This window comes from Thamnophis sirtalis, unplaced genomic scaffold (genome assembly GCF_051295495.1).
Source record: "Thamnophis sirtalis isolate CommonGarterSnake01/CBP01778 unplaced genomic scaffold, rThaSir2_p1.2 scaffold_8, whole genome shotgun sequence".
Taxonomy (NCBI): Eukaryota; Metazoa; Chordata; class Lepidosauria; order Squamata; family Natricidae; genus Thamnophis; species Thamnophis sirtalis.
Window position 1 is genome coordinate 30,748,899 of NW_028261388.1, and position 26,998 is coordinate 30,775,896.

General features: G+C 36.6%; 1 protein-coding gene across 2 annotated transcripts in view; it reads left to right on the top strand.

Annotated features, from left to right (window-relative positions):
- F5 (coagulation factor V) overlaps positions 1–26,998 on the top strand; it is a 49,214-nt gene that overhangs the window by 4,020 nt on the left and 18,196 nt on the right. Inside the window, exons 3-13 of one of the 2 annotated variants that reach the window (XM_087721359.1) lie at positions 1,218–1,309; positions 4,571–4,693; positions 12,819–13,031; positions 13,633–13,776; positions 13,859–14,080; positions 15,843–16,008; positions 17,339–17,516; positions 20,509–20,611; positions 22,931–23,142; positions 24,664–24,814; positions 25,048–25,260. In XM_087721359.1, coding sequence (XP_087577485.1) covers positions 1,218–1,309; positions 4,571–4,693; positions 12,819–13,031; positions 13,633–13,776; positions 13,859–14,080; positions 15,843–16,008; positions 17,339–17,516; positions 20,509–20,611; positions 22,931–23,142; positions 24,664–24,814; positions 25,048–25,260 — 1,817 coding nt within the window. Of the gene's footprint in view, positions 1–1,217; positions 1,310–4,570; positions 4,694–12,818; positions 13,032–13,632; positions 13,777–13,858; positions 14,086–15,842; positions 16,009–17,338; positions 17,517–20,508; positions 20,612–22,930; positions 23,143–24,663; positions 24,815–25,047; positions 25,261–26,998 lie in introns of those variants that run through there. The other variant, XM_087721360.1, reaches the window with a different exon arrangement.

Below are 26,998 nucleotides of genomic sequence, written 5' to 3' on the forward strand. Positions count from 1 at the left end.
ATAATTAAGAAAATAAAGTGTTTTGGGAATACAACCAGTAAATAAAGAAGTAATGGATTAGATGGTTTTGGATTCATTTCAAGAGGGGGTATGCTATGACTTTCACATTGCTTTGACTGAGAGGCATTGCTTAGCATTTTCCTTCATAATTCATATTTTCCAGTTTGAAACAATTGCTGGATTATGGTATATTAAGCAGAACATTCAAGCTTGCAGTCCTTAATGCTTACCTTGAGCTGGAATTGTTAAAATGTAACTAGGCTTGGCTAGTCCTTGTTTTTACAGTGATAGTTCGGTTCTATGATTTCCAATGGATGTTTTTATTTTCTCACCACTTCGTATATATAATTCAACAACTGTAGAAAGGAAGCATTTTAAATGAACAATGATAAGCACAGCTCAGGAAAAGCGTTTCCATTTGATTTAGGTGATACATTTTGGTTTGCTTTTTCCTTCTTTCTATAACCATTACCAAATGTTTTCATTTGCTTAACAGCCTCTCTACTCTTTGCCCTTTAATCTCTACATGCTTTGCAATAACTCCTTATCCGATACTCGCACCACTTATCTAGCCTACTATAGTCTTCTCACCAGCATTCTATCCTCTTAGCTTTGATAATGTTATTCTGCATGTTAAATTTGAATGTTCCAGTTCTTGTGTTAAAGTTCTGAATATTTTGTTTTCATCCCTACTATTTTCACAGACGGCTCCATTCCATTTTTACTTGGCATGTATTCTGTCCTCTTTCTTTTCTCCTATGTAGCTGACTGATCCAAAAATTCTTGTGTACCCTGATATGATTTCCAGGTGTGATAGAGTCTCTTTACAATATTTCTGGTTTCCACAGCTGTAATAAATGGGTTGACTTCTATATATAGATGCTTAATAGGACATTCCATCATCTAGTTTCAGTAAAATATAAAGTGTTGCCACAATGCAAACTAGTGTTTAGAGGTAATGTGTAAGTGGACGGCATGACATAGATTAATTTCAAGGTATTGTTGAAAGTCCAGATATTTACGTTTTCTTTCTCCCCAGGTATTTCCTCTTGTCAGTGAAAAACTCCATTACAGTATTTCTTGTTCATTCACTGCATTGGGTCAAAGGCATTATAAAGACATTGATAATGTATGGGAATGTGCTTAAATTGCATAATGAATTTTCAGCCAAAGAGTTGGAATATATTATTTTACTAAATTATTTTGTATGGTTTCAGATTATCAGAGTCAGATCTTGCATTTCAAAAAATTGTCTATAGAGAATATGAAGTAGATTTCAAACAAGAAAAGCCAAGAGATGAGCTCTCAGGTAAAGGCAATATTTTCAGATTATATTAAATGTACAGTGTACCTATGATTATGAACCCAAATGAACTGCAATTGTAAACCATCCCAAGTTTATCCAATTCCTAGAGGTATTGATTAAAGACAGGGTGATAGCAGGAGATGTTGAAGGAGATCCCAATATATAGATACTTGAAAACCACCATCCCCAAATAAGCAGCAAGAGTATGTGTTTAAAAGTCTTATTTTTCTGATTCTATTCTTGATCCGCCGGAAATAACCAGCACTAGCACTTGAGATGAATGCAAAAGACAAATCAGAACACAAAAGAGAAAGTTAAAAAGTGTTCCACCACTTTCTCACAAATATACTTCATTACATTTTAGACATGACTTTGTTTTTATGAATGCTTGTTCTAAAGACAAATAATAATTTATTCATTTATTGTATTTTATGATATGGGTAATCTACAATTAGAGTCGCACTCAAAGATGGAAATTTAATAATCCCAACCAAGGACCTATCAATTATTAAGGTGACATCTAAGAATATAGGTAGTTCCAAATAGGATTTTTTTAAAATTTTGTAATATTAGAGTGTTCAAATTTGATAAATTCAAATTTCCAGATATCAAGGAAATCCTTTAGGTAGTGCTCCAAGAGCTCCAATCACAATTAACATAGCAATGGATTTCTTTTTCCAAGAAGTTCAATTTCAAATCTGCAAGTCCTGATATTTTGTATTTTTTTCCAATTGTTTTTTCTCAATTCCAGCATCATCTGGAATAGAACATAGCAATATTAAAAGACTTTCTTCTTTTCAATAACTGCTATATCAGGCACACTATGAACAAGATGCCTATCTGTTTGGATTTTAAAGTTCCATAAAATCTTAATCTACTCATTTTCCAAATCCTTCTCAATTTAATTGTCCCAGTAGTTTTTACTACATTTAAATCCAAGCCTCTGGGAACATTTCCAATGGATAATTTGGAAATGCTTCTATTCAGCTTGTAGAATGTTGCTGCAGCCACTGATCAAATGGTCAATTGTTTTATCCTTTGTACAACAAAGTTGACATTTATTGTTGTTTGTTACAAAGTTTGAAGTATCATTCTATGTTCATAAACCTATAATGTTGGATGGGAACCGTACCCTGCCTGTGGATGGTACAGTGGTTGCAACATTGGGTTTAGCTGAGATTTCAAAAGGTTACTATGTTCTAGTACAGGAGTGTCAAACTCAATTTCATTGAGGGCCACATCAGTAATGTGTTTGACCTTGGGAGGATAAGTGGGTGTGGCTGGGGTGGGCATGGTCAGGGTGGGTGTGGCCAGCTCGATGTCCTGCAGCCCTCTGTCAGAAAAAAACAGAACCCAGGACGGCTGGTCCTTTGCTGTTTCTAAGGAGGCCCTGTGGGCCAGATCTGAACACCCTGAAGGCCAGGTTTGGCCCATGGGCCTTGAGTTTGACACCCCAATCTAGTAGCTAATGTCTTCTGGACAAATCTCTTGTGCCTTCATTTTTGATATCTGTATCGTCTGAACAAATATGTTTAATTTATTTATGAAATTGGTCACACATTCTTAAATACAGGTAGCCCTCGACTTACGACCACAATTGAGTCCAAAATTTATGTTGCTAAGTGAGACATTTGTTAAGTGAGTTTTGCCCCATTTTATGTCCTTTCTAGCCACACTTGTTCAGTTAACCATTGCAGTTGTTAAATTAGTAGCATGGTTGTTAAGTGAACCTGGCTTCTGCATTGACTTTGCTTGTCAAGTGGTCGCAAAAGCTGTGCACATGACCCCCAGGACACTGCAACTGTCATAAATATGAATCAGTTTCCAAGCATACAAATTTTGATCACATGACCACAGGGATACTGCAATGGTTATAAGTGTGAAAAATGGTCCCAAGCCACTTTTTTCATGCCTTTGTAACTTTGAACAGTCACTGTGACTAAACAGTCACAGTCACTAAACAGTCATGAAACGTTGTAAGTCGAGGACTACCTGTATAGCTAATGCAGAGGACAAATGAAGCAAGTTAAAGTTAATGTCTTGTGTCTACTCATTCAGCCACGTTCTCTGTGTGGCTGCTCCATTTCTCCATTCATGCACGATATTGCCAAAAGTATTCGCTCACCCATCCAAATAATGAGAATCAGGTGTTCCAATCATTTCCATGGCCACAGGTGTATAAAATCAAGTACCTAGGCATGCAGACTGTTTTTACAAACATTTGTGAAAGAATGGGTCGCTCTCAGGAGCTCAGTGAATTCCAGTGTGGAACTGTGATAGGATGCACCTGTGCAACAAATCCAGTCGTGAAATTTCCTCGCTCCTAAATATTCCACAGTCAACTGTCAGCTGTATTATAAGAACGTGCAAATGTTTGGGAACGACAGCAACTCAGCCCCAAAGTGGTAGGCCACGAAAACCCATCCAACATCAGTTTGTGACCTCACAAATGTGCTTCTTGAAGAATGGTCAATGGTCATCAATAGCAAGCCGAGGTGGCTCAGTGGTTAGGGTGCAGTACTGCAGGCCACTTCAGCTGACTGTTATCTGCAGTTCAGCAGTTCTGATCTCACCGGCTCAAGGTTGACTCAGCCTTCCATCCTTCCGAGGTGGGTGAAATGAGGACCCGGATTGTTGGGGGCAATATGCTGATTCTGTAAACCGCTTAGAGATGGCTGAAAGCCCTATGAAGCGGTATATAAGTCTAACTGCTATTGCTGTTGCTAATTCTCATAAACACACTCCTGAACCTTGTGGACAGCCTTCCCAGAAGAGTTGAAGGTGTTATAGCTACAAAGTGTGGACTGATGTCATATTGAACCCTATGGATTGGGAATGGGATGTCACTTACAGTTAAGTTCATATGCGAGTAAAGGCAGGTGAGCGAATACTTTTGGCAATATAGTGTATGCCAATGTGCATCTTACAATATGAAATGCTAAAGCCCCTATCTCTTTGCCTGAGTATAATTTGCCAGGTAGATTATTTTGGAATTTAAATGCTATGATGACCTTCTTGGGGGGAGATAGGGATTGGTAGATAGAGAACAAAATAAATAAACCCCTGCTCAGGAAAAAAAAAGGAATTTATTAGCCATTAAAGCACGGAAAATTGATTTAATAGGCAGGCTTCTGTCTTCACTTTCTGTACCTTTGCTGTAGTTTACGTTCAAGCCAGAAGAAAAAGAAAACAAATATTCTTTCAAGTATCATTTTTATATTTAATTGTTCTCTTTAAAATCATTTGTTTATGTGCTTTGAGCAGGGCTCCTCGGGCCTACACTACGTGGTGAAGTGGGAGACGTCCTCATGATTTATTTCAATAATTTTGCTACTCAGCCTGTGAGCATTCACCCGCAGAGTTCTGTGTACAACAAATGGTCAGAAGGTAAACATTGCCATAATATTGTCTCAATATCCTGATCATTTTTATGTTTGGTAGATTTAAAAAATGGAGCTAAATTCTAAGTAAACATGGGTAGGATTGTGCCTGTGGGCAACAGCTGGCTAGAACGGAAGCAGAGACCCAAATGTTTCTGAGGATATTATTAAATAAGAGAAAGAGGCATAGAATTTGACTGCTTTATAGATGTTATGAAGCCTCAACCACAATTGAGCTCTAAATTTCTGTAGCTAAGTGAGAGAGTTGTTAAGTGAATTTTGCCCCATTTTACAATCTTTCTTGCCAAAGTTGTTTTTTTAAATATTTTATTTTGTTTGTAGAAACTTAACATCTTTGCAACACATTACATTTTTTTACATATCTGTTGTGATTCTTTTATTTATACAAATAAATCTTTTATAACTATAACTTTCTATCTTTGTGCATTTACATTATTTCATGCATTTTTCTTTCTATATATAATATTCTATTTATTCTATATAAAACAGTTTTTAGTACATTTAAGTCATTTTGTATAATATTTATTTGGTATAGTCTATCTGATATTTCTATCTTTTAATCATTTTCCGGTTTTGTAGTTGTCTATTGATTTGTTGATTTTTCTTCCTTTCTTTTTTGCTTTCCTGCTTTCCCGCCCTTTCCTCTAGCCAATTGTACAATAAATCCTGTACAGAGTAGTATTCAGATTCTTCTTTCTCTTTTAGTTCTTTCGTAAGCCTATCCATCTCTGCACATTCCAATATTTTTTTTATTACATTTTCTTCTGTTGGTGTATAATTATTATTCCAGTTTTAAGTGAATGTAATTCTCGTTCCCGTAATTAATTATGTGTAGAATTAAGTATCTAATATTTTTTTTCATAATTTCCTTTTATAATTCCTAACAAAAATAATTCAGGTTTTAGTGCAATGTGATGTTTAGTAATCTCCTCTAGCCAATCTTTTATTTTTTTCCAACACTTTTTCACAGATGTGCACGTCCACCACATATGGTAGTAAGTTCCATGTTGTTGGTTGCATTTCCAACAGATAGGTGGACACTCCGGGAACATTTTTGCAATTCTCGCTGGTGGAAGGTGTCATCTGTAGAATATCTTGTGCATGTTCTCTCTATATGCCAGTGCCATTGTTAATTTGTCATTTATTTCCCAAATTTTTCCCATTCTGCCAATTCTATACTATACCCAAAATTTATCACCCATTTTATCATTGTTTCTTTCACAGTTTCTTCTTCCATTTTGAATTTTCATAAATAGTGATATATTTTTTTAATCAATTTTTCTTCGGTTTCCTGTAGAATTTTATCCAGCTCTTGCGGCTCCTTATAAAATCCATCCCTTTCCCTGTCTTTTTTATACCTTGCCTGTATTTGTAAATAGGGCCACCAGCCTATATCTATTCCCTCATCTTTCAATTTGTGCCTTGTTTTTAGTCTTTCTTGGTTGTCTAATATATCTTTATATCTTATTATCTTGTTTATGTCCAATACGTTCAGGTATATCAGAGCTTCAATGGTGGATAGCTAGATTGGGATTTTGTTATAGTGTTTTGTTTTGATTTTTAACCATATTTGTAGTAGAGCTTTTCTAATTAAATGTTTTTGGAAATAGCTATGAATTTTGTCTTTCCCATCCCAGATGAAGGCGTGCCAACCCAGTTCCAAATTATAACCTTCTATTGTTAGTAATCTTCTGTTTTTTTAATTGATGCAATCCCTTATCCAGGTGAGAGCCGCTGCTTGATAATAAAGCTCTCAATCGAGAAGTCCAAATCCTCTTTCTCTACTGTTATAGCATTGAAGTCACCAATTAGAATATATCCTCATATTCTATTTCTGTTATTTTTTGGTGTATCTTCTTGTAAAAAATATTTTGATTTTTATTTGGAGCGTATATTGCTGTGAGGAGAATTTTTCTTTGTTCTGTTTCTGTTTCTATCATTAAAATCCTCCCCTCTTCATCTGCATATTTCTTTTGCATTTATCTATTCTTTAATATATATTGCAATTCGTCTTTTTGGGGGTTGTGCTAGTGTCGTAAATAATTTTCCTAACTTTGGATATTCTAGTAGCTTGTTATATTGGCTTTTGATATGTACCTCTTGAAGGCATACTATCTCTATATTCATTTTTTGTAATCTAGTCAAAGATTGCCTTCTCTTTTCCGGTGAGTTTAATCCATTTATATTTAGTGAGAGTAACTTAATTTCTTGTTCTATTGTGTTATTTGTGTGCCGCTCTTAGTTTCCTTGCATTTCTTGTCTCTATTCCTATTCTACTACCTTCTTGTTCTATTTGTTCTCTTTCCTGTCTTCTTCTTTCTTCTCTTTCTCCCTTCCTGTTTTCAACTGACTGTTCTTCTTGGCTTCTACTCTCTGGTTCCTCTCTACTCTCTTGTTCTTCCTCTGCGGTGAAGTGATGTTCAAAGAACTCATGCGCTTTCTCAACTGTATCTATTTTATATCTTTTATCTTGCCAGGTAATCATCACTCCCTCTTGTGTTAATCATCTGAACATTACATTGTACCTTATTAATTGTTGTGTAACAACAATTGATATTGCCTTCTTTGGTCTCACTATTTTTGGGATTTGTCTCAGAATTTGTATCTCTCTTCCTTTATATGTTATTTGTTCTTCTCTCACTTTCTTTTCTTTTTTTTTATAAAAAAAATTATTTTCAAAACAAACATACAAATTCTCCTTTTTTACATACTGTAGAAAGTGTATCAGTTAGTTACAAAAGGCCTTTGTGCATCTCTTCCACCGTCGTCAAATATAATTCATATTAATTCTAATATCTTAACTCAGATATTTATTATATTACCATCATCCACTTTTATTTGACTATAATTATTTAAACGTCCTTCATCATAAAATATACCAAGATTTAATACATAACAACATGCTGGCATTTCATTTACTTATTTATAAAATCCTCCATTAACATTAAATCCTCATATCCTGTTTTAGCTAAACATCCATAATATTTAATACCAAAATTTTCTAATCCTCCATGTATATAAATTATTATCATTATCCTTTCTTTATTTAACTATACATTTACATTTAACTTTACATTTCCCCCCTTTAGTTAAAACTTGGCTGTGTCTAATTTTGTTCTTTTTATTGTTATTGTTATTAATAACCTTTATATATAGTCCAAAAATATTTCTAACCTTCCCTTCAGGGGTAACATTCAATATTCATATCTAATTATTACTTATCATAACAACTCAACATTGTATACATTACTATCATTATAAATTTTTATTTAACTATACCTATTATCACTGAATTTAACTAAGTTTAGCTAGTTTTAAATTATACTCTTCCATCTATCAACCTGTATCTCTCCAATAGCAAAACAATCATGTCTTCTGCCATTTGTGGATCCAGTCCTCCAAACATCTTCTTAAACAAATCTGTATGGACTCCTCTTTGCAACTTCTTGTTTATAGTATTTCTCATATAATATTGACGCCCTCCTTCTGTTTCCTTTTTCAGCTTGTCTTTAATTCTCAGCAGTGTTATCAAATATTTTGCAAATAGTATTTCATAGTCCATAAATTCTTTAATGCTTTCTTCTTCTTCTATGTCCTGTCCTTTGAAATAAATTTTCTCTCCATTTAATTCCTCTTCCAATATTCCACTCTTTCCTCCCTCAGAAATAAACCAATTGCCACGAATATCAACAGGCTCAATCTCTTTATATTCGTCTTCCATTTCAATTTTTTGAATTTCAATCTTCTTATTTTGTGTTTGAAGAACATCCTCAGTTTTTTCATCACATTTTGTTGCTAAATGCACCAAATAATCCAATTTTCTCTCAATTCTTTCCTCTCTATACAACACCCTCTGCAGAGCTAAGAGTACTTCTCGGAGTGACGCCATGTTTATATGCAGTTGTATTTTTTCTTAGAAGCTCAGCAAGATTGAAACACTCACTCACAAACTCTGCAAGCGAAAACAAACTTCAAAGGGACAGCTGTAAAATCTTATCAGATCTTAGGCCAAACAGCCAAGCAATAAAAGCTTAGAATGTCAAAGTCAAAACAATCCATCTGTAGCTTACAGAGAGTCACAAAGAAATATTAAAAGGGTAATCCATCCATTTGAAAAGGTTTTGCTTAGAATCAATCCATGTAAATAGCATTTAAAAAGTAAGATAACCACTGTCCAGAATAGCAATAGCAATAGCAGTTAGACTTATATACCGCTTCATAGGGCTTTCAGCCCTCTCTAAGCAGTTTACAAAGTCAGCATATTGCCCCCAACAACAATCCTGGTCCTCATTTTACCCACCTCGGAAGGATGGAAGGCTGAGTCAACCCTGAGCCGGTAAGATTTGAACAGCCAAACTGCAGAACTGCAGTCAGCTGTAGTAGCCTGCAGTGCTGCATTTAACCACTGCACCACCTCGGCGCAGAACCATTACAAAAATCAAATTCGCCTCTAAGTTCTTCTATTCTTTGATTTAAATTAGTTTTTTAGATTTTATAGGCAGTCCATTTTTTTAAAACAATAAAAGTTTTTCACCAATAAAAGTTTTTCACCAGCTAGAAACACTTTCTTTTCCACATCGTTCCATTCCTGTCTGAGGCCGCCCTGACTTTGTCAGTCTTGACAGACTGGAATTTTTATTACCAGCAGAAGACTCTCCCTTGCTTTTCTCGGAGATTTTACGATATCCCCGAGATCAGCAAGATGTAATCTCCCTGTTCACCATCTCTTCGGGATGATTTAGGTCCATTGGAACCCCCCAGCAATAAAAGTGTCGACTGTGATCTCAGAGCTTTGAGATAGCACGTCGTCTCATCATGGCTTCGGACCCTCCTCTCTCTTCTCACTTTCTTATATACTTCATCTCTTACTGATTTTTTAGTAAAGCGTACGTGGATTTCTTTTGGGAGCCTGTGTCTCCTGGCGTAATTTGTGTGGATTTGGTACACCTCGTCTATGTCCCTTCTTGTTTCTTATTTGTTTTTTTATAATATGTTCGCAACAATCTCTGTAATTATTTCTCCTAAATCCTCCTCCTTTTCTTCTACTATATTTTGAAAGCACAGAAAGAAGCCAGCTTTTTCTAATTCTAAAAATGCTACTTTCCCCTAATCGTATGTTTAGTGTAGTCAGCTTCTCATCTATCACCTCTATTCTCCTCTCTGTTTTTTCTACCTTTGTTTCTACTTTTTGAATTTTTTGTTCATTTTTTGTTATTTCACTTTGTATTTTCCCTATTCTATCATCTATTCTTCTAATCTCACTCTTCATTTCTCTCATTTCTAGTTTAAGTTCTTCATGATTTCTCCTTGTTTCTTCATGATTTTTTGTAATTGTTTCTTGTGTTTTCAGCATTGTTTCTTGTATCATTGCTAATGCACCTTGCATACACTGAAGGTTCGTTGTTGAGCTCGCTTTCTCTAGACCCAGTGTGCTCTCAATTGTGCACTGGTTTGAGGGTGAAGAGTTTTTTTTTTTTTTTTTCAGATTGCATCAGCAGGCTTATCCTGTATACTGTTATTTAATTCTTATTTCTTTCTCCACTAGGTGACGCTGTTCCTCTTCTTTCGTATAGGCTTTTTCTTTACCTCCTCAGAAGTCTGATCAAAAGTCTGATGTTTGCTTCTCTATATCCCACATTCTCTCGAGTATTCCAAAATAGTTCTTTCCTCTTCTTCACAATTGTCACTGTTTTGTCTAGCTTCAATTTCTGTTTATTGTCCAAATCGCTCCAACAATCCCCCCCTTGTTGTGTTCTGTTCTCAAGTCACTCCAAACCTTCTATTGCTACAGGAAATTGCTTGCTTTTTCTCCTCTTATAGCTGCCGATATTAAGCTGTATCCAGCTAGCTTCAAAGCTTTGAAATTCTAGCTCAATGAGTCTTTAATAGAGTTTATACCTTTTTAGTTGTTTTACATATTCTCGCCAATGCTGCTGTGTTGCTATTTTCTCTCCCTCGTGTGCGGCAGTCACCACCCAAAATCAGCCATGGATGCCAGATTTCTTCGCCAGTGATTTCAAGAGGTTTTGCCTCGTCCGATAGGGAAGTTGCTTGCTTCCTCCTTCGGCGCCCAGGCTCCCCCTCACGCCTGTTGATCCCTCCAGATTCAACTCGTCCTTTTTCAGGATCTTCACCACAGAAACTCGAGCAAAGCTAGTAGAGCTACTATTTCTTCGCCCTCATGGAAGTGATGTCACCACAGGAAGTCCCTTGCCAAAGTTGTTAAGTGAATGACTGCAGTTGTTAAGTTAGTGACACGGTTGTTAAGTGAATTTGGCTTCCCCATTGATTTCCTTTCTCAGAAGGTTGCAAAAGTTCACATGATCTTGGGACATGCAGCCGTCATAAATATGAACCAGTTACCAAGCATCCAAAATTTGATTATGTGACCATGAGGATGCGGAAACAGTCGCAAGTGTGAAAAACATTCAGAAGTCACTTTTTTTCCAGTGACGTTGTAACTTCAAACGGTCAGAAAATGAACTGTTATAAGTCAAGGAATACCTGTGAATAGTTTTCTTCATTAATACTTTTTAATACTTGCAAAAAATGTAGCTTAGCAGAGCTGCATCCTTGAATTTTTTAGAGGGAGGGCGGAGGTTGTGAGCCTTTCAGCATCAGTCTAGGTCAGCGGTGTCCAAAATTGGGAACGTAAAGACTTGTGGACTTCAATTCTCAGAATTCCCCAGCCAGCATGGCCGGCTGGGGAATTCTGGAAATTGAAGTCCACAAGTCTTAAAGTTCCCAAGTTTGGACACCCCTGGTCTAGGTGAAGCCTATTACAGCAAAAGTGGGCATTCCAGTTCCCACTTATGATAGGAAGAGCAACTTTGAATTTCCCAGATCCAGATCATTTCTTTTGATCCTCTTGCAACTCTGCTGGTTCTCCGTCAAGCTGTCTACTGGTATTTAAGAATGATCTATGGAACTGGGGTTAAGAGATGCTGCAGCCTTGGGCTGCTGTCTCTTATCTGATCATTCTCTAGGCCAGGGCTTTCCAACCTTGACATCTTTAAGCCTGGCAAACCTCAACACCCAGAATTCTCCAGACAGCAAAGCTGGCTGGGGAATTCTGGGAGTTGAAGTCCTCCAGGCTTAAAGTTGCCAAGGTTGGAGACCCCTACCCTAAGCAGTATCTCTTTGCTCAGTCCACAAGGTCACTTCCACGTCCAGTCAGTTTTGACTCATTTAAAAAAAACTTCAGGTTTGTTCCACCATCTCACACGGACACAAAATCAAACAGAAGTATTCAACATGTACTGTAAACATGGAAGGGGAGGCCAACAACTTTTTTTGTTTTTATCTAAAGAGATTCAGGACGCCAAGAAATTATATTTTTGAAGTCTCATTAATCAGTTGAAGGAGGGTCACTAAATCAGCCCAGAATATTTTATGTCTCTTTTGGGTTTGGGTTCAATATTAAATAGCTTTAAGCATTTTATGTTTATATCAATTATGAATATTTATAATTAAATCTTTTAAATATTTAAATAAAATTAAACAAAATTATTTAAAATAGTTTGAAGGGATTGAAGAATAAAAGTGGAGCCAAATTAAAGAGCTCTTGGACTCTTCACATATAGAACTCCTGAGTAGCAAAAAAAAGAAAAAGAAAAAAAGGAACAGTGAGGTATAGGAGAACTGAAATATGGATTAAGATGTCTTTTTGTCATATGTGGAGAATCAAAGAAGGACCCAATTTGCAACCAGATCTGTAATAGAATTAGCAAGTGTTACCTTCCCACCACAGTTGATCCCTATTTTTCTACTTTCAAGCTGCTAGGTTGGCAGAAGCTGGGACAAGTAACAACAAGTTCACTCCATTACACGGCACTGGGATTTGAACCACCAAACTACCAACCTTTCTGATTGACAAACTCAGTGTCTTAGCCACTGAGATACCACATCCCTCTGATCCTAGGTAGAGGCAGATATTTCTCTCTCTGGGCATGATGAGAATATATCTGCTGATTATAACTCCGCATTGGTGACAGGAAGGGCATCTGGCCAGTAATCACTCAGACTTCACTCCGCATGGGGTTATAGAGTCATTAAAAGATGATGATAATGATGATTGGTAATGAATCATGATAATCTCTTTGTCATTGTAGGTGCTTCATACTCTGATGGGACATCAGATATAGAAAAACTGGATGATGCTGTGCCTCCAGGCCAGTCTTTCAAATATGTGTGGAATATCACTGCAGAAATTGGGCCAAAAGAAACTGATCCTCCCTGTCTCACTTATGCCTATTACTCACATGTAAACATGGTGCGAGACTTTAATTCTGGTCTCATTGGTGCTTTGCTGATATGTAAAGAAGGTAACAAAATATGTTAAAGAAGCTGAAGCTTGTTTAAGTGTTAATCATTGTTGTGATGAATCTGTAATATGCTATCTTTCTGTTCACTTTTGTATTTCTATCCGTTTAATGTTTGTTTCACAGAAGTTTTTTTTTTGATAAAGATCAGGGCAGAATTATGAAGGCTACTACATAATAGAAAATTCTACTACTTAGTTTTCAAAAGCTTACATTGTATCCAAAAAGGTCTCTGTAATTAGAGATGGTAGGAAGAACCATATAAATGCATGTCAACAATGCTGACATGCAGCCTAGTACCACCTTCAGAATTAAGTGTGCAATTAATTTTTGTAGTATAGTCTTGGGGGCTCGGGGGCTCCATGGCCTGCTAGCCAAGGTTGCCCATCTCTGTAATAGGTAATCTTGTAATAGGTAATCTCTGTAACCTTCCATTTATCCTTAATCTGTGTTGATCCTCAATTCTCTTAAGAGTCAGGTGGCATAGTGAAAGGTTTTGTTGCACTAGAGGCTGACAATTTAAAATAAATTTATTATTCAAGAAGTTATTGTGGTATTTGATAATTTATTCCATCTTGTCACTGTCCTATTCTTTTCTTTTTAGGAAGCCTGAATGCAGATGGGACACAGAAACTCTTCAACAGAGAATATGTGCTGATGTTTGCTGTGTTTGATGAAAGCAAGAACTGGTACAAAAAGTCCTCCCTCCAATACACAATTAATGGGTTTGCTAATGGAACATTGCCTGGTAGGTCCTCTTCCATATTATTGATTGGAATGAAATTACGGTCATTTCTATGAAAACTACAGCAGCTGTTCTTTTCTTCCAGATGTTCAGGCTTGTGCTTACGATCGTATTAGTTGGCATTTGATAGGAATGAGTTCTAGTCCTGAGATCTTCTCTGTCCACTTCAATGGACAAACCTTGGAAGAAAACCATTACAAAGTGTCAACCATCAACCTTGTTGGAGGTGCTTCAGTAACAGCCAACATGTCAGTGAGCATGACAGGAAAATGGCTAATATCTTCTCTGGTTGCAAAGCATCTACAAGGCAAGGTTATCTTTATTAGGAGGCAAGCTGTACAATTACAATTAAAATTCTCATTCTCTTGTATAAAACTCATACAAAATTGTCATATCCCAGAGACAGTAGCATGAACGTGAGGTGCCATTTGCAAAATGATTCTAGAACAACAGGAACTATAACATGGTATATATGACAGCTGCCATACATAAGTCCTACATGCCTAGAATCTGTAACTCCAGCATTTCATAGCCTCCTAAAGCTATGGTTGTGGACTATGTTGGCTTATTTTTGCTCTAGGATGATGCTAGGAGAAAAATGAATAAATATAGAAAGACTAATCACATTCACTATATTTATTTATTTTTTCATTTAGGCTTGCCTATCTCTTTTTCACTGCTCCACCCCGTTTTCTGAAACCAGTTTCCAACCCTAATTTGTTAGACCACCTGCTCTCTTTTAAACCCTCAAATAAAAGCCATCATACAGAATTTGCATATGTATATGTGTATATGTATATGTATATATGTGTGTATGTGAGAGCAGGTGGTCTAACAATACACACACACACACACACACACACACACACACACATACACATGCTGCAATTGTGCTGATAAATAAATAAATGGAGACTAGTATAGATCTATTTCAAGCTATTTAGTTCTCATCAGCTAGCCATACCCTACTGGGAATCGAATATTTATCAGCACAATTGCAACACAAATGTAGCAAGGCAACATTTAAAAAATGGCTTTCTGCCTGGATGGCTCCCAGAGTGAGGCGATAGACAGAAAAGGAAAGCAGTATGCTCCCTCCCATATTTGGGCATACCAGGGGTTGTGACACAATACATACATATGTATGTACGTACGTACGTACGTGCGTGCGTGTGTATGTTTTTGTGTGTTCATACTAGAAATGCCTATTTATTATTATCATTTTGATTATACAAAAGAACATGTTAGAGACACTGTATGATAGCTTTTATTTATTTATCAATTTATTTCTTCACATTTAAGGCTACCCACTGTCCAAAAGACTTAGGGTGGCTAAAAGAACATGACAGCACAAAATAAAATATCAATAAAACATCATAGGAAGCAAATAATTCCCATAGTACATAACTAAAACAGATTTACAAAATATACTAGCCCTGAGTCTGTTCTTCAGGGCATACCTGGTCATTCAGATCTTGGGGGGGGGGAGAGGGGGACATATTCCATAGGGAGATGTGGGGCCAGAGAAGACATGTTTGACCTATTGACTATTAACTTATGCCCTCCAGTTGTAGATGAGTTGAGATGAAGGGAATTAGAGTACAATACATTAGAAGGAACAGATTAAGAGTGTCTGCATTATCTTCTACTTTTTTCCATATCTCAAGAATAAATTATACCTACTGTATACCTATTATAACATGAGCCCTGGTTTATAAGCAATTACTTTTAGCTGGAAGATACTTCTTTTGTGAGCATATTTCAGGTCACTGAAAGGGTCTAACACAAAATTAAGTGTCAAAAGTAGTTTAGAACATAGTTCTGTTATTCCACATGTACCAACTTGTTTAAACGTATAAGAATTGTGTATCATTCATAGATTTCTTTTTGTGGACTTAAGAGAAAGAAATTCTTGTTGCTTCATGGAAACATACATTTTAATATAAAATGGGAAATATTTATTTTTAATCTGAATGGTATAAAAGGGAGCATGAAGAGCAAGTAGATATCTCTGTACCATAACTGTTAATATGTTTTATTATCCTTGTCCCATCTATTTATTAATTTAGCTGGGATGTATGGTTATCTAAACATCAAAGACTGTGGAAAGCAAGACACTTTTAAAAGAAGGTTAACGTTTAAAGAACTGAGGATGATTAACAATTGGGACTATTTCATTGCTGCAGAAGAAATCACCTGGGATTATGCTCCAGAAATTCCTAGCAGTGTTGACAGGTAACTTGACTGAATGTGGTTAAATGGATGAAATTATGGCATAAAAATTCATGGGATTTATCACAAACTAAGGCCTTGTAGACTAGGGATCCCCAACCGCAGGTCCATGGTCTGGCACCAGGCCGCGGCATGCCAAAAACTGGGCCATGCAAACAAACGAAGCCCCATCCACAAGATACAGGCAGCACATGAAACACGCCCCCTCTGGTCTGTGGAAAAACCTTTCTCCATGGACCTGGACCCTGGTGCCCAAAAGGTTGAGGACTGCTGTTATAGACCATTTCAATTAAATGAAATCTCATCATGTTAAATTATAAAGTATGAACCGCTCTCTTGCTTTTTAATTCCATAAAATAAACGTTTATTGTTACACTGTATGTAGAAGTCATTTCATATTACATCATATTACACTTTTAGTTAATCTTTCTATTTTCATGCAATTATGCAGGGAAAACAAAGAATGAAAGAATGAAAAATTCATAGTACAAGTTCATTCACAAGACTGTCATAGTTCCATTCTCTCTCCAATAAATCATCTCATTCTTAAATTTAGGAACTAAAATTTCTTTGTCACAAAGATTTCCCAAAAGATCTTTGAGATTTTCAAGCTATTATATTGGCACAGAAAGAATCTCTTGCCACTATTTCAGTTTTTAAAAACCTTGTACAGTGGGAGGGAAGCAATTCTGAAAAGAAAAAAAAAGATATTTGAAGAAGATTAAAGCATTCTATTCTTTAGCACTTTTTCATATTTGTTCTGAAACTAATTTCCTTGTCCTGGATTAACTATCCAGTGTGTCATATTTTTGAGTTTGTTGACATGCACGTAAAAAATCACAAGAAACTGAAGAGGATGTTGATGCAGCCAATTAAAACAATAAAGTTGGAATTCAGTACCCATCAACCCTGTCAGAATAGCCAAGGGTTACTGATAATAAGAGAAGTGTCTTGCCAAAGTCAGGAATGAAAATGCTATCATCCAATAGCATTTAGAACAGTGTTTCTCAACCTTGTCAACTTGAAGATGTCTGGACTTCAACTCCCAGAATTCCCCAGCCAGCGAATGCAGGCTTGAAGTTCAGACATCTTCAAGTTGACAAGGTTGAGAAACACTGATTTAGAAGGTTTAAGGTCCATTACCTGATTCTGGTCTTATTTGAAATCCATGTATACAACTTTTCTGAGGTTTTTTTTTTTACTATGGTAGTTGTTTATCATGTAGATTTGTAAAAACTGACTTACCCACTCATTGAAGCTTCTGGGTTTTTTCCCCCATGTTTCTATATAAGAAATATTACTAATGTCTATTTTCCTTTTCTCAATTCTAAAGAAGATATAAAGCTCAGTATCTGGATAATTTTTCAAATTTTATTGGCAAGAAATACAAAAAGGCAGTTTTCAGGCAATATAAAGACAGCAGCTTCAGTAAACCAACCTATGCCACTTGGCCCAAAGAACGTGGAATTCTGGGCCCTGTTATCAGAGCTGGAGTCAGAGACACAATAAATGTAAGTATTGATGAGCAAGTAGAAGGTAAATAGATTACAATCCCATTTTATTTCATTTGCACATAATAACAGGATTACTTTTAAATATATTTTGCATATCCAAAATACATATATAATCTTAACTGATATCAAGACTAAGCTCGTCACATTCAACTGCCAATGAAAAATAAAAGAAATGGATATGACTAAATGTTTATATTGATTTCTATGAAAGTTAGACTTAATTTCTGCAATTTAAACCATGTGTCTCCTGTGGAGTTCTACACTGACAGAATACATTCTCTGTAACAGCCTTTAGTTTATCTGCATTCATCAGTAGCCCAATATCTACTTATCCTGCATATGTTATTCATATCTTATTCTTAGTAATAAGAAACCGAAGTGAATGAGTTTCAGTATCTTCACCTCCAATGAAGTACAGGTGATCCTTGCTTAGTGACCACTTATTAGTAATTGTTTGAAGTTATGGTACTGTGGAATGAGTGGGACTTAGGACCATTCTTGTAGTATCCCCACAGTCACGTGATTGCAGTTCAGGTCAGCTGACAGTTGTGATGAGGCGGTATCCCAGGATCACATGATTTCCATTTGCGACCTCACTGCTGGCTTTACTTTTAAAGCCCTACATGGTATTGGACCTGGGTACTTGAGAGACCGCCTCCTGCCAATTACCTCCCATAGACCTATTAGATCCCACAGGCTAGGCCTCCTCCGAATTCCATCTGCCAGCCAATGTTGACTGGCAACTCCCCGGGGGAGGGCCTTTTCTGTGGCTGCTCCGGCCCTCTGGAACGATCTCCCCATTGAGATCCGGACCCTCACCTCCCTTCCGGATTTCTGCAAAGCAGTTAAGACCTGGCTCTTCCGGCAGGCCTGGGGCTGCTAAATCTTTCAGCCCCATTCGGAGGGTATGACTGTTGCTGCTTTTAAATGTGTTTGTCTTCTTATTTTTTTATTTCTATTTTGTACCTCCTTCCCTTTTTGATTGTTAGCCGCCCTGAGTCTCTCGGAAATAGGGCAGCATACAAACTGAATCAATCAATCAATCAATCAATCAATCAATCAATCAATCAATCCAACATGCAAAGCCAAAGGGCAAGCCAGTTGGAAGGCAATCCACACAATGTCACTTTTAATGACTGTGTGGGTTTCACTTTTCAACAGCAACTGGAATTACGGTACTTTATAAGTCATCATGGTCATGTGACATTGCTCTTTTACAACTTTGTTGCTTAGCAACAGAATTGCCAGTCTCAATTACCATCATTAAGTGAGGATCAGCTATAAATTCAGTCTGGTCACTCTGAGAGCCAGTTTGGTCTAATGGTGAATGTACCAGGTTAGAAACCGAGGGACTGTGAGTTCTAGATCTGCCATAGCCATGAAAGCCAGCTGGGTGACCTTGGGCCAGTCACTCTTTCTCAGCCCAATTTACCTCACAGGGTTGTTGTTGTTGTGAAAATAGGAGAAGGATGATGTGTTAGATATGTTTGCCGCCTTGAGTTATTTGCAAAAAACCACAAAGGGAATAAATAAATAAATCTTGAGTAGATATTTTGCACATATTTTACACTAGTGATATTTGGCATCATCTGTGGCAAAGTAAAGCCTGGATACTTATAACGTCACAGGGTTGGTTGGATGGTGCTATAAACTGCCTGTATAAAACAAACAAAAACTGTCTTAATTAAAAGAAAACAATAATATATTTCAACATAATCTTATAAAATCAACTTCAGGATTGATGAGATATTAATGGCTATGGGGAGAGGAAGGGGTCCAAAAAATTAAATGTTGAGCAGGCTGTTTAGGTTATCATTTACACCTATGGTTTATAATCGCTATATTACAAAGAAAAAATAAGTGACTTTTCAGGAAACAAGGATGTGCACCCTATTTTCAGCCAAGGCCCAAGATGATATGGTCCTCCCTCTAAGAAACCAAGAGATAGCTGGATACAAAATTTAAATTAATTTAATAAAAGCAATATGAGTAATTCCATTTTTTTTAAAGTGTTTTCTTTCTGTCATGAACTACAATTCCTGCCAACTTAAGGAAGGGCTGTAGAGTATAAAAGCTTTAGCAGGCATTGGAGAGTTTTGGATTATACACATATCTGTTTTAGGCACTGGTAAATTACTGCAATTGTTCTTTGTAATATTCTGTATTCACGTATAATATTGTTTATGCAATCATATTTATTCAGACAAAACATTGTGGAAGAAAATGTCATAAATAAAATTTACAATTGTTGATGCTTTAACTGAATTATATATTTTTGCAATATAATTGACCATTACAAGCAACTTTGTATTTGTAGTGAAAACCTAATGAAACAAGAAATGCTTTATACTTCATTTTGTGGCAATTTTACTTTGTTTTCCTATAACGAAGCATATAAAATCCTAAGATCAGAATTTTCTACTAGGATTCTTTTGGAAAGGAAGTGGTTGTATGTATGTATGTATGTATGTATGTATGTATGCATGCATGCATGCATGTATGTATGTACGTATAGTATATGACACAAATATGTGTGTGTGTATATATATCTTGGGTTATATATTTTTAATTATTCATAGAGATTTTCTGTGGTATTTAATAGGTAGCCATGTCCAAAACAATTTGGAAGAATTTGTGTAAGTGTAGTACCTGTTTATTATTCATTAGAGCCGTAAAACTTTTTAGGTGCTTCAAGAGCCATATTAACTTTTTTAAAGTTTGTGTGAAAGTCTGAAAGAAAGTCAGTCTGTTTAATAGATACCAGATAGGTATTACATTCACAAAATAGCCAAAGCGTTTTTCCAAATCATTTTTGAAATCCTGTCCGTGTGTTCTATTTTTATGCTGCATGCTTTTACTATATTTTATTGATTGATTGTTCTATTAGAAAATGGGGACATATATAAAAAGGATGATAATGCTAGCTAAATGTTGTATAAAAACCAGCAGTATTGTGATACTAAACATATTGGATTTCCGCTTTAAACAGATTGTATTCAAAAATTTGGCCAGTCGACCTTACAGCATTTATGTGCATGGTGTTTCTGTTTCAAAAGATGCAGAAGGAGCTGTTTATCCTTCAGATTCCAAAGGTTGGTTAATAATTATTTCTATGTTCCTTCTCTGCTGTCCTCTGATTACTCGTGTGTCTTCCCAATAGGCTCAGCAAAAGTCTGGTCTTATTGTTGGCTCCATTTTAAATAATAAAAAGAAAATGGAAATCTATTTTAAGAACTTTTCAATTAATTATAAACAATGAACTAAGAATCAGAAAGAGAGGTAGGATCATTCTGGTGAGCAGCCCCACCCCTGCTCAAAGCAGGAATCTTTGTTCAACTATCTGCCTATCCTCCACATGAATACATCCAATGAAGGAACCTACCATTTCTTTTGTAAGAGCGGTGGTGGCACAGTGGTTAGAATGCAATACTGTAGGCTACTTCTGTTGACTGCCAGCTGCCTGCAATTTGGCAGTTGTAATCTTATCAAGCTCAAGGTTGGCTCAGCTTCCATCCTTCTGAGATGGGTAAAATAAGGACCCAGATTGTTTGGGACAATATGCTGAGTCCGTAAAGCGCTTAGAGAAGGCTGTAAAGCATTGTGAAGTGGTATATAAGTCTAAATGATATTGCTATTGTAGCTGGTTCTAATTTTTAACTGTTTTTACTGGCTTTGTATTGGAATGGAATGAGAACTGAGCCTCTAGTTGTCCTTACTAAGTAGACCAGACAGGTAACTTGACAAGACGAGCTAATTCTACTTTATTGTAAAACTATATTAACAGAATTGTGAAGGTATGGAAATACAATTCCTTCCCCATCTCTTTTATAGCCCAAAGAACTAGGAAAAGTGTCTTCTGAGTCTCTTGTCCCACCCATTATTCACTTTAGGCTATTCTCTCTTTTATCTGACTGTTCCTTGAAAACAGCATCTCTCGAGCCAATCACCCAAGGTTCCCCATATTTCATTACATCAATAGTCAGTGCAGCTCATTGGGTGACTTTTGGCCACTACTAATAAACAGGGCTCATACACTACGCTAAGCCATGGTTCCCTTAATAATATTTTACTAAAATCTAATTGATTGGATAAACTTGGTTTGTAAGTTGCAATGGATTCTAGTTTATGTTACATACTGACAGACAGTATGGTAGTTTCCACCAAGGTCCTCTGATCTGGTGGGAAAATACTCAAAGGTGATTGTTTAAGATGTCTGAAAGCTCCCTATAAAAGGGTTGCTGCGAGACAGAGTCTTTGCTGGATTGTACCAGGGGTGGGTTCTTGCCAGTTCTAACCTCTATAGAAGAGGTTCCACAAATCCACAGTGCTGTTTAGAACCGGTTCCAGCTCCCTCACCCCACCCATCTGCACATCATCAAGATGAAGAGCGAGAAGCGGAATTCTGGGAGTTGAAGTCCATAAGTCTTAAAGCTGTCAAGTTTGAACACCCCTGGGGTTTTTTTTCTAAAGGGTTAGGGGTGCAAGGGTCTTGTAACTTTACAGCTTTAAGACTTGCGTGCTTCAAATGCCAGAGTTCCTGAGTCAACATTTTGGTTGCTAAGCAAGAGCGTTGTTAAGTGATTTTCACCACATTTTACAAGTTGGCCATGCCCATCCAGTCACATGGCAAGCCACTCCCACAAAACAGGCCACACCTACAGAAGAGGTTCTAAAAATTTTTGAAACCCACCACTGGATTGTAGATAGGGTTCAGTAGGGTTCACTAATAAAGAGCTGTTGTTACTGTTAGCCTGAGTTTGCCTCTTCCATTCACCCGATCTAACAGTTTAGAATGAAATATGTATCAAACCCCTATTCTATAGCTCAGCCTACTTCATAATTTTCATTGTGAAAATAAAATGAGGGGTGATCCCTTTTGCACAATATGTTAAAAAAAGAAGAAAAAAAACATCCATGGACATAAAAATAGGTATAGAAATCAAAATGATTAAATAACTAAATTGTTATATAATAATCCAAGGGGAGACAATATAATAGCAAGAACTGCATGGAGTTTTACTTCACTTGCTTATGGTAAATGTTAGATTGGGTAAAGGAGGCACACAAAGGCTTCAATAACAACAGCTCTTTATTGCAAGTCAAGTAACATCCGGCTGGCGAATGGTCGGGCAGCATCCCCTTTTAAAGGGATCTGTCAGACCTCTTGACCAATGGGATTCAACCTCTGTTCCTGCCGGAACAGAGGACCTTGGTGGAAACCTCTGTCAGTCTGTCAGCAGGAAGGGGGGGGATATCTAACAGTAAAGAACTATAATTCTCCATTGTTGAACTACAACTGAGAACATGCTTCATTGTTGACCATTCAGTCTCTTTAGAAAATTGAGCAGCAACTGGAAATTTTCATTTCTTTACCCATGCTTTACATGATCTTTTTTGCTTTTATGTTTTAGAGAATATAACTCAGGGCAAAGCAGTTGAACCAGGAGACGTCTACACATATAAATGGACTGTGCTTGATACAGATGAACCCACAGCAAAGGATTCTGAGTGCATTACTAAGTTATATCATAGTGCTGTGGATATCACAAGAGATATTGCCTCAGGACTGATTGGGCCGCTTCTGGTTTGTAAACGCAAGGCGCTCGACAGCAGGGGGGTACAGGTATTGTCAACTGCTTCAATTGAGGGAGCAGAATGATTGATACAACTTACTTAGATTCAGGGGCAGTATGGCTCTGCAGTTATCATTTACTGGGGAACCCCAGGGGTTGGGAATGCTTTGTCTTCCTTTTCAATATGGGCTTTCAATATGAATTGTCAGGCTCCCCAGACTATGGTTTTGTAGCAAATGTTTAAATTTGAAAGATAGAGATAAGAGATGGCAAGTGTAATGGGGTAGCCCTCTCCCTCAACAAGCCTGGGTAAATCAGTGTTTCTCAACCTTGTCAACTTGAAGATGTCTGGACTTCAACTCCCAGAATTCCTCAGCCAGCGAATGCTGGCTGAGGAATTCTGGGAGTTGAAGTCCAGACATCTTCAAGTTGACAAGGTTGAGAAACACTGAGCTAGATCTTTATAGCCCTTCTAAACAACAGCAGAATAAAGGACCACCTGGATCTTACAGGGAACCTCATTCCAGGGGGAAGTCACTACTACAGAGAAAGTGTGGTTTCAAGATCCTGATAAAATACATTGCTTAATTGTAATCGAAGGACTCTTATCACCAAGAGATAATTGCTAACACAGGCATTTCCATTATTGGTCAGGCTCTGAATCTTCCTCCAACAGCACTACAGGAGTCTCTTCTAGTGCTTAATCTCCTAGAGCTTCTTATTAAACCAAGGTGCACCCCAAGATCAGCACCCCAGAGGAGACCACATAGGAGTGATATGATCCAAGGCTCCAGCCACCTGCCCATTCCATGCAGGAATGTAGGCCTCAGCTGTACCACACACCAGATATTCATAAAAAGCCCCAGGCTTTCTCTGAAACCCCACTGGATCTATAAATCCCCATGGGTGGGCTGATTGACTGGGCATTGGCTCCCTGCAACTAGGACAGATGTTGATGTTCTCCATTGCCAGATCAATCTCAATTGCTCTGAGAGGAAAAAAGAGATTTAACATGTGGCCTCTAATATGGTTGGACTTTTGATAATTTGTGACAAGTCCATAATTCACATAGAGGCCATGAATTCCTGCCCAGCCCTTAATTCACTGTCACTACATGGCATACTGAAGTTGCCCTTCACCAACAGCCTTAGGGACCTATTGCCAACCCAGCAATGGAATCCAGTGGCTGATGCATGCTGTGGGCAACAGGGAAAACCATACACCAACAGCACTCCCAGCTGTTCACTTAAACCCAAATCAAGTTTCATTTAATCTGCTACTTCAAATACAATCTAAACAATCTGCCTTTGACAAAGAAAGCCTTGCATATAATATGGTTCAGCATTACAATGACATCGATAATAATACTCAGGCTATCTCTGGATACAAATAATTATTTTATTTATCGGTTTCTAAACAATCCCCTTTTGTTGGTCATTCCAGCTTTATTTCATTTGAATGTTATAAATTAGGTTGTTATACTGCTGCTTTTTAAAACAAGGAAATGCATGTCAAATGGTGTATCATTCTATTAGTTGAACTCGATCTATTTTCTGCCTACTGCTGTGCAGAAAAAAGCTGATGTGGAACAGCATGCCGTCTTTGCAGTGTTTGATGAAAACAAGAGCTGGTACTTGGACGACAATATCAAGAAATACAGCAGCAATTCCTCCACTGTTAAGAAAGATGATCCTAAATTTTACAAGTCCAATGTTATGTACAGTGAGTAGTAACCTATGTCACTATTCTGTTTTGGGTTAACACCATTAAGATTAAATGAACAATGAAAATAAAAATAAATATGGAAAATATGGTATTTTTACAATATTAATTTTATGTCTCTAATTCTAAAGACATTTAACTTGGAACAGCTTCTATTTAACTATTGACATTCATTTTTTTAAATAGCTGTTCTTAAGATTGCACTCCTAAATGCATTTTAAATTTTATTTTAGCACTCAATGGCTATGCGTCGGACAGAACCGATGTTTTGGGGTTTCGTCAGTCTGAAATTGTTGAATGGCACCTCACCAGCGTTGGTACAATGGATGAGATTATTCCAGTACATCTTTCTGGTCACACCTTCTTATTCAAGGGAAAACATCAAGACATTTTAAATCTTTTCCCCATGAGTGGTGAATCAGCTACTGTAACCATGGACAATCTAGGTAAATAACAATATCTCTTTGTTTAATTATTTTCAGACTGTATAGATAGTTCTATAATTGAGCTCTCGGAATAGCTTTTTAATACATTATTAAAAACTTTATAAAATTCATTGTATAGAAAAGCACAAATTCCACCAAATAACATAAAAACACTGAAGAGAATGAAAATAAAACTAGCATGGATTAAAATAAATAAGCACCATTAAATTATAGGTGAAATCTAGATTGATATCAGCAGTCTTTCTTATGATAGTGCAAAAATCCAATTTATGTAAATGACTGGTTATTCATTTGTTATTATATTCACTCAATTCCCTCCGATTTTATTTTCAAGAATTACAAAAGGAGCTCTGCTTTTGCATTCTTTTTAAAAACTTTGTCTATGCATTTATACAGTTTAAATTATTCTCAGTTCCATTTTATGAGAACTTGCAAATATCTATTGACAATAACATTTAGTCTAATAATTAGTAGAAAAAGCAATTTAATAACCATGAGCATAATATTTCCAAAGTGCTGAAGGACCTGAGTTTTTGGTATGTTTCATGCCTTCTCCTAAACTCTAACAAGAGGAAAGGAGGCAAGGGAGCGACCTCAGAATATCTGATTTATTATAGAATTAGTTACCGTATTTATATTAAATATATTTGTGGCACACAAGATGATCAATTGAGATGCAGTAGACAGTATGGTAATTTGGACCTGAGCCTTGTATATGCTACTGTAGCAGTTTGAATTAAACTTGAAAAACAGTCAGTAGCCAGTGCAAGTGTTTCATTGTGGTGCTTTGTGTCATTCATCTCCTGTCTTGCTGAATTCCAGGCCCGTGGAGTTTCAGACCCCGCTCCAAATAATTTATTTCATAATCCACTCCTATCAGTTCATGTATTAATGATGCCAAATCAGTGTCCATGAATGACATGCCTGGTTTATCAACTGAATGATACAACTTACTACCATATGTGTACTCTGGTTTTACAACATCATTGTTTATTCAGGAGTAAGTTGTGAATATCAACTTTAAGATTCAGATTCTGAATCTGTCTAGATCACATATGATACCAAAGTTCCAAAGCCTAGCTCCTGGAATCAACAATCGCTTCATGTTCAGTTTTAGTTTTAAGTGTGTTTTTAGTAGGTCCTTTATAGCCAAGAGATGCAGAGTTCTGAAAACATCCAACTTTGAGCTTTGAAGAAAAGGAGAAGCAGGTTATTCTGCCTAATAATGTAGTTCCATATGGATATAATGTCTAACTATGGAGTTTACATCTTTCCTCAAAATAAAACAGTACTAAAGCTTAAAAGGAAAAGAAAAATCAGGGCTAGATGCCGTTCTGAAGCCCAATCTTGCACATTACTATTTTTAAGGCAGTAACGGGTATCACATGTTTTTAATTGTTGAGTTTATAGCTCTATTTTTTGTATCTGTTATATTTCCATGGCATATTAGAAAGACCTTCCTATCCTAGTATCCTCTAGTTATTCTGGATTTCTGTCACAATTCCTAGTCAATTTGGCTTTACCATACTAGTTTAGTCTATACTAACATTTTTTTTAGGGTTTTTTTTATTTTTTTTATTTAAACATTTTATCTTCCATTAAACAGTGTGTTGTCTGGGTACAAATGTTTCTGTGCAGTTACAGTCAAAATTTACAGTATTTGTTACATTGATAATAATTCTCTAATCGTACAATAATAATAATCAGCATTATAGCTCTATTCATTTCTCCCTTATCA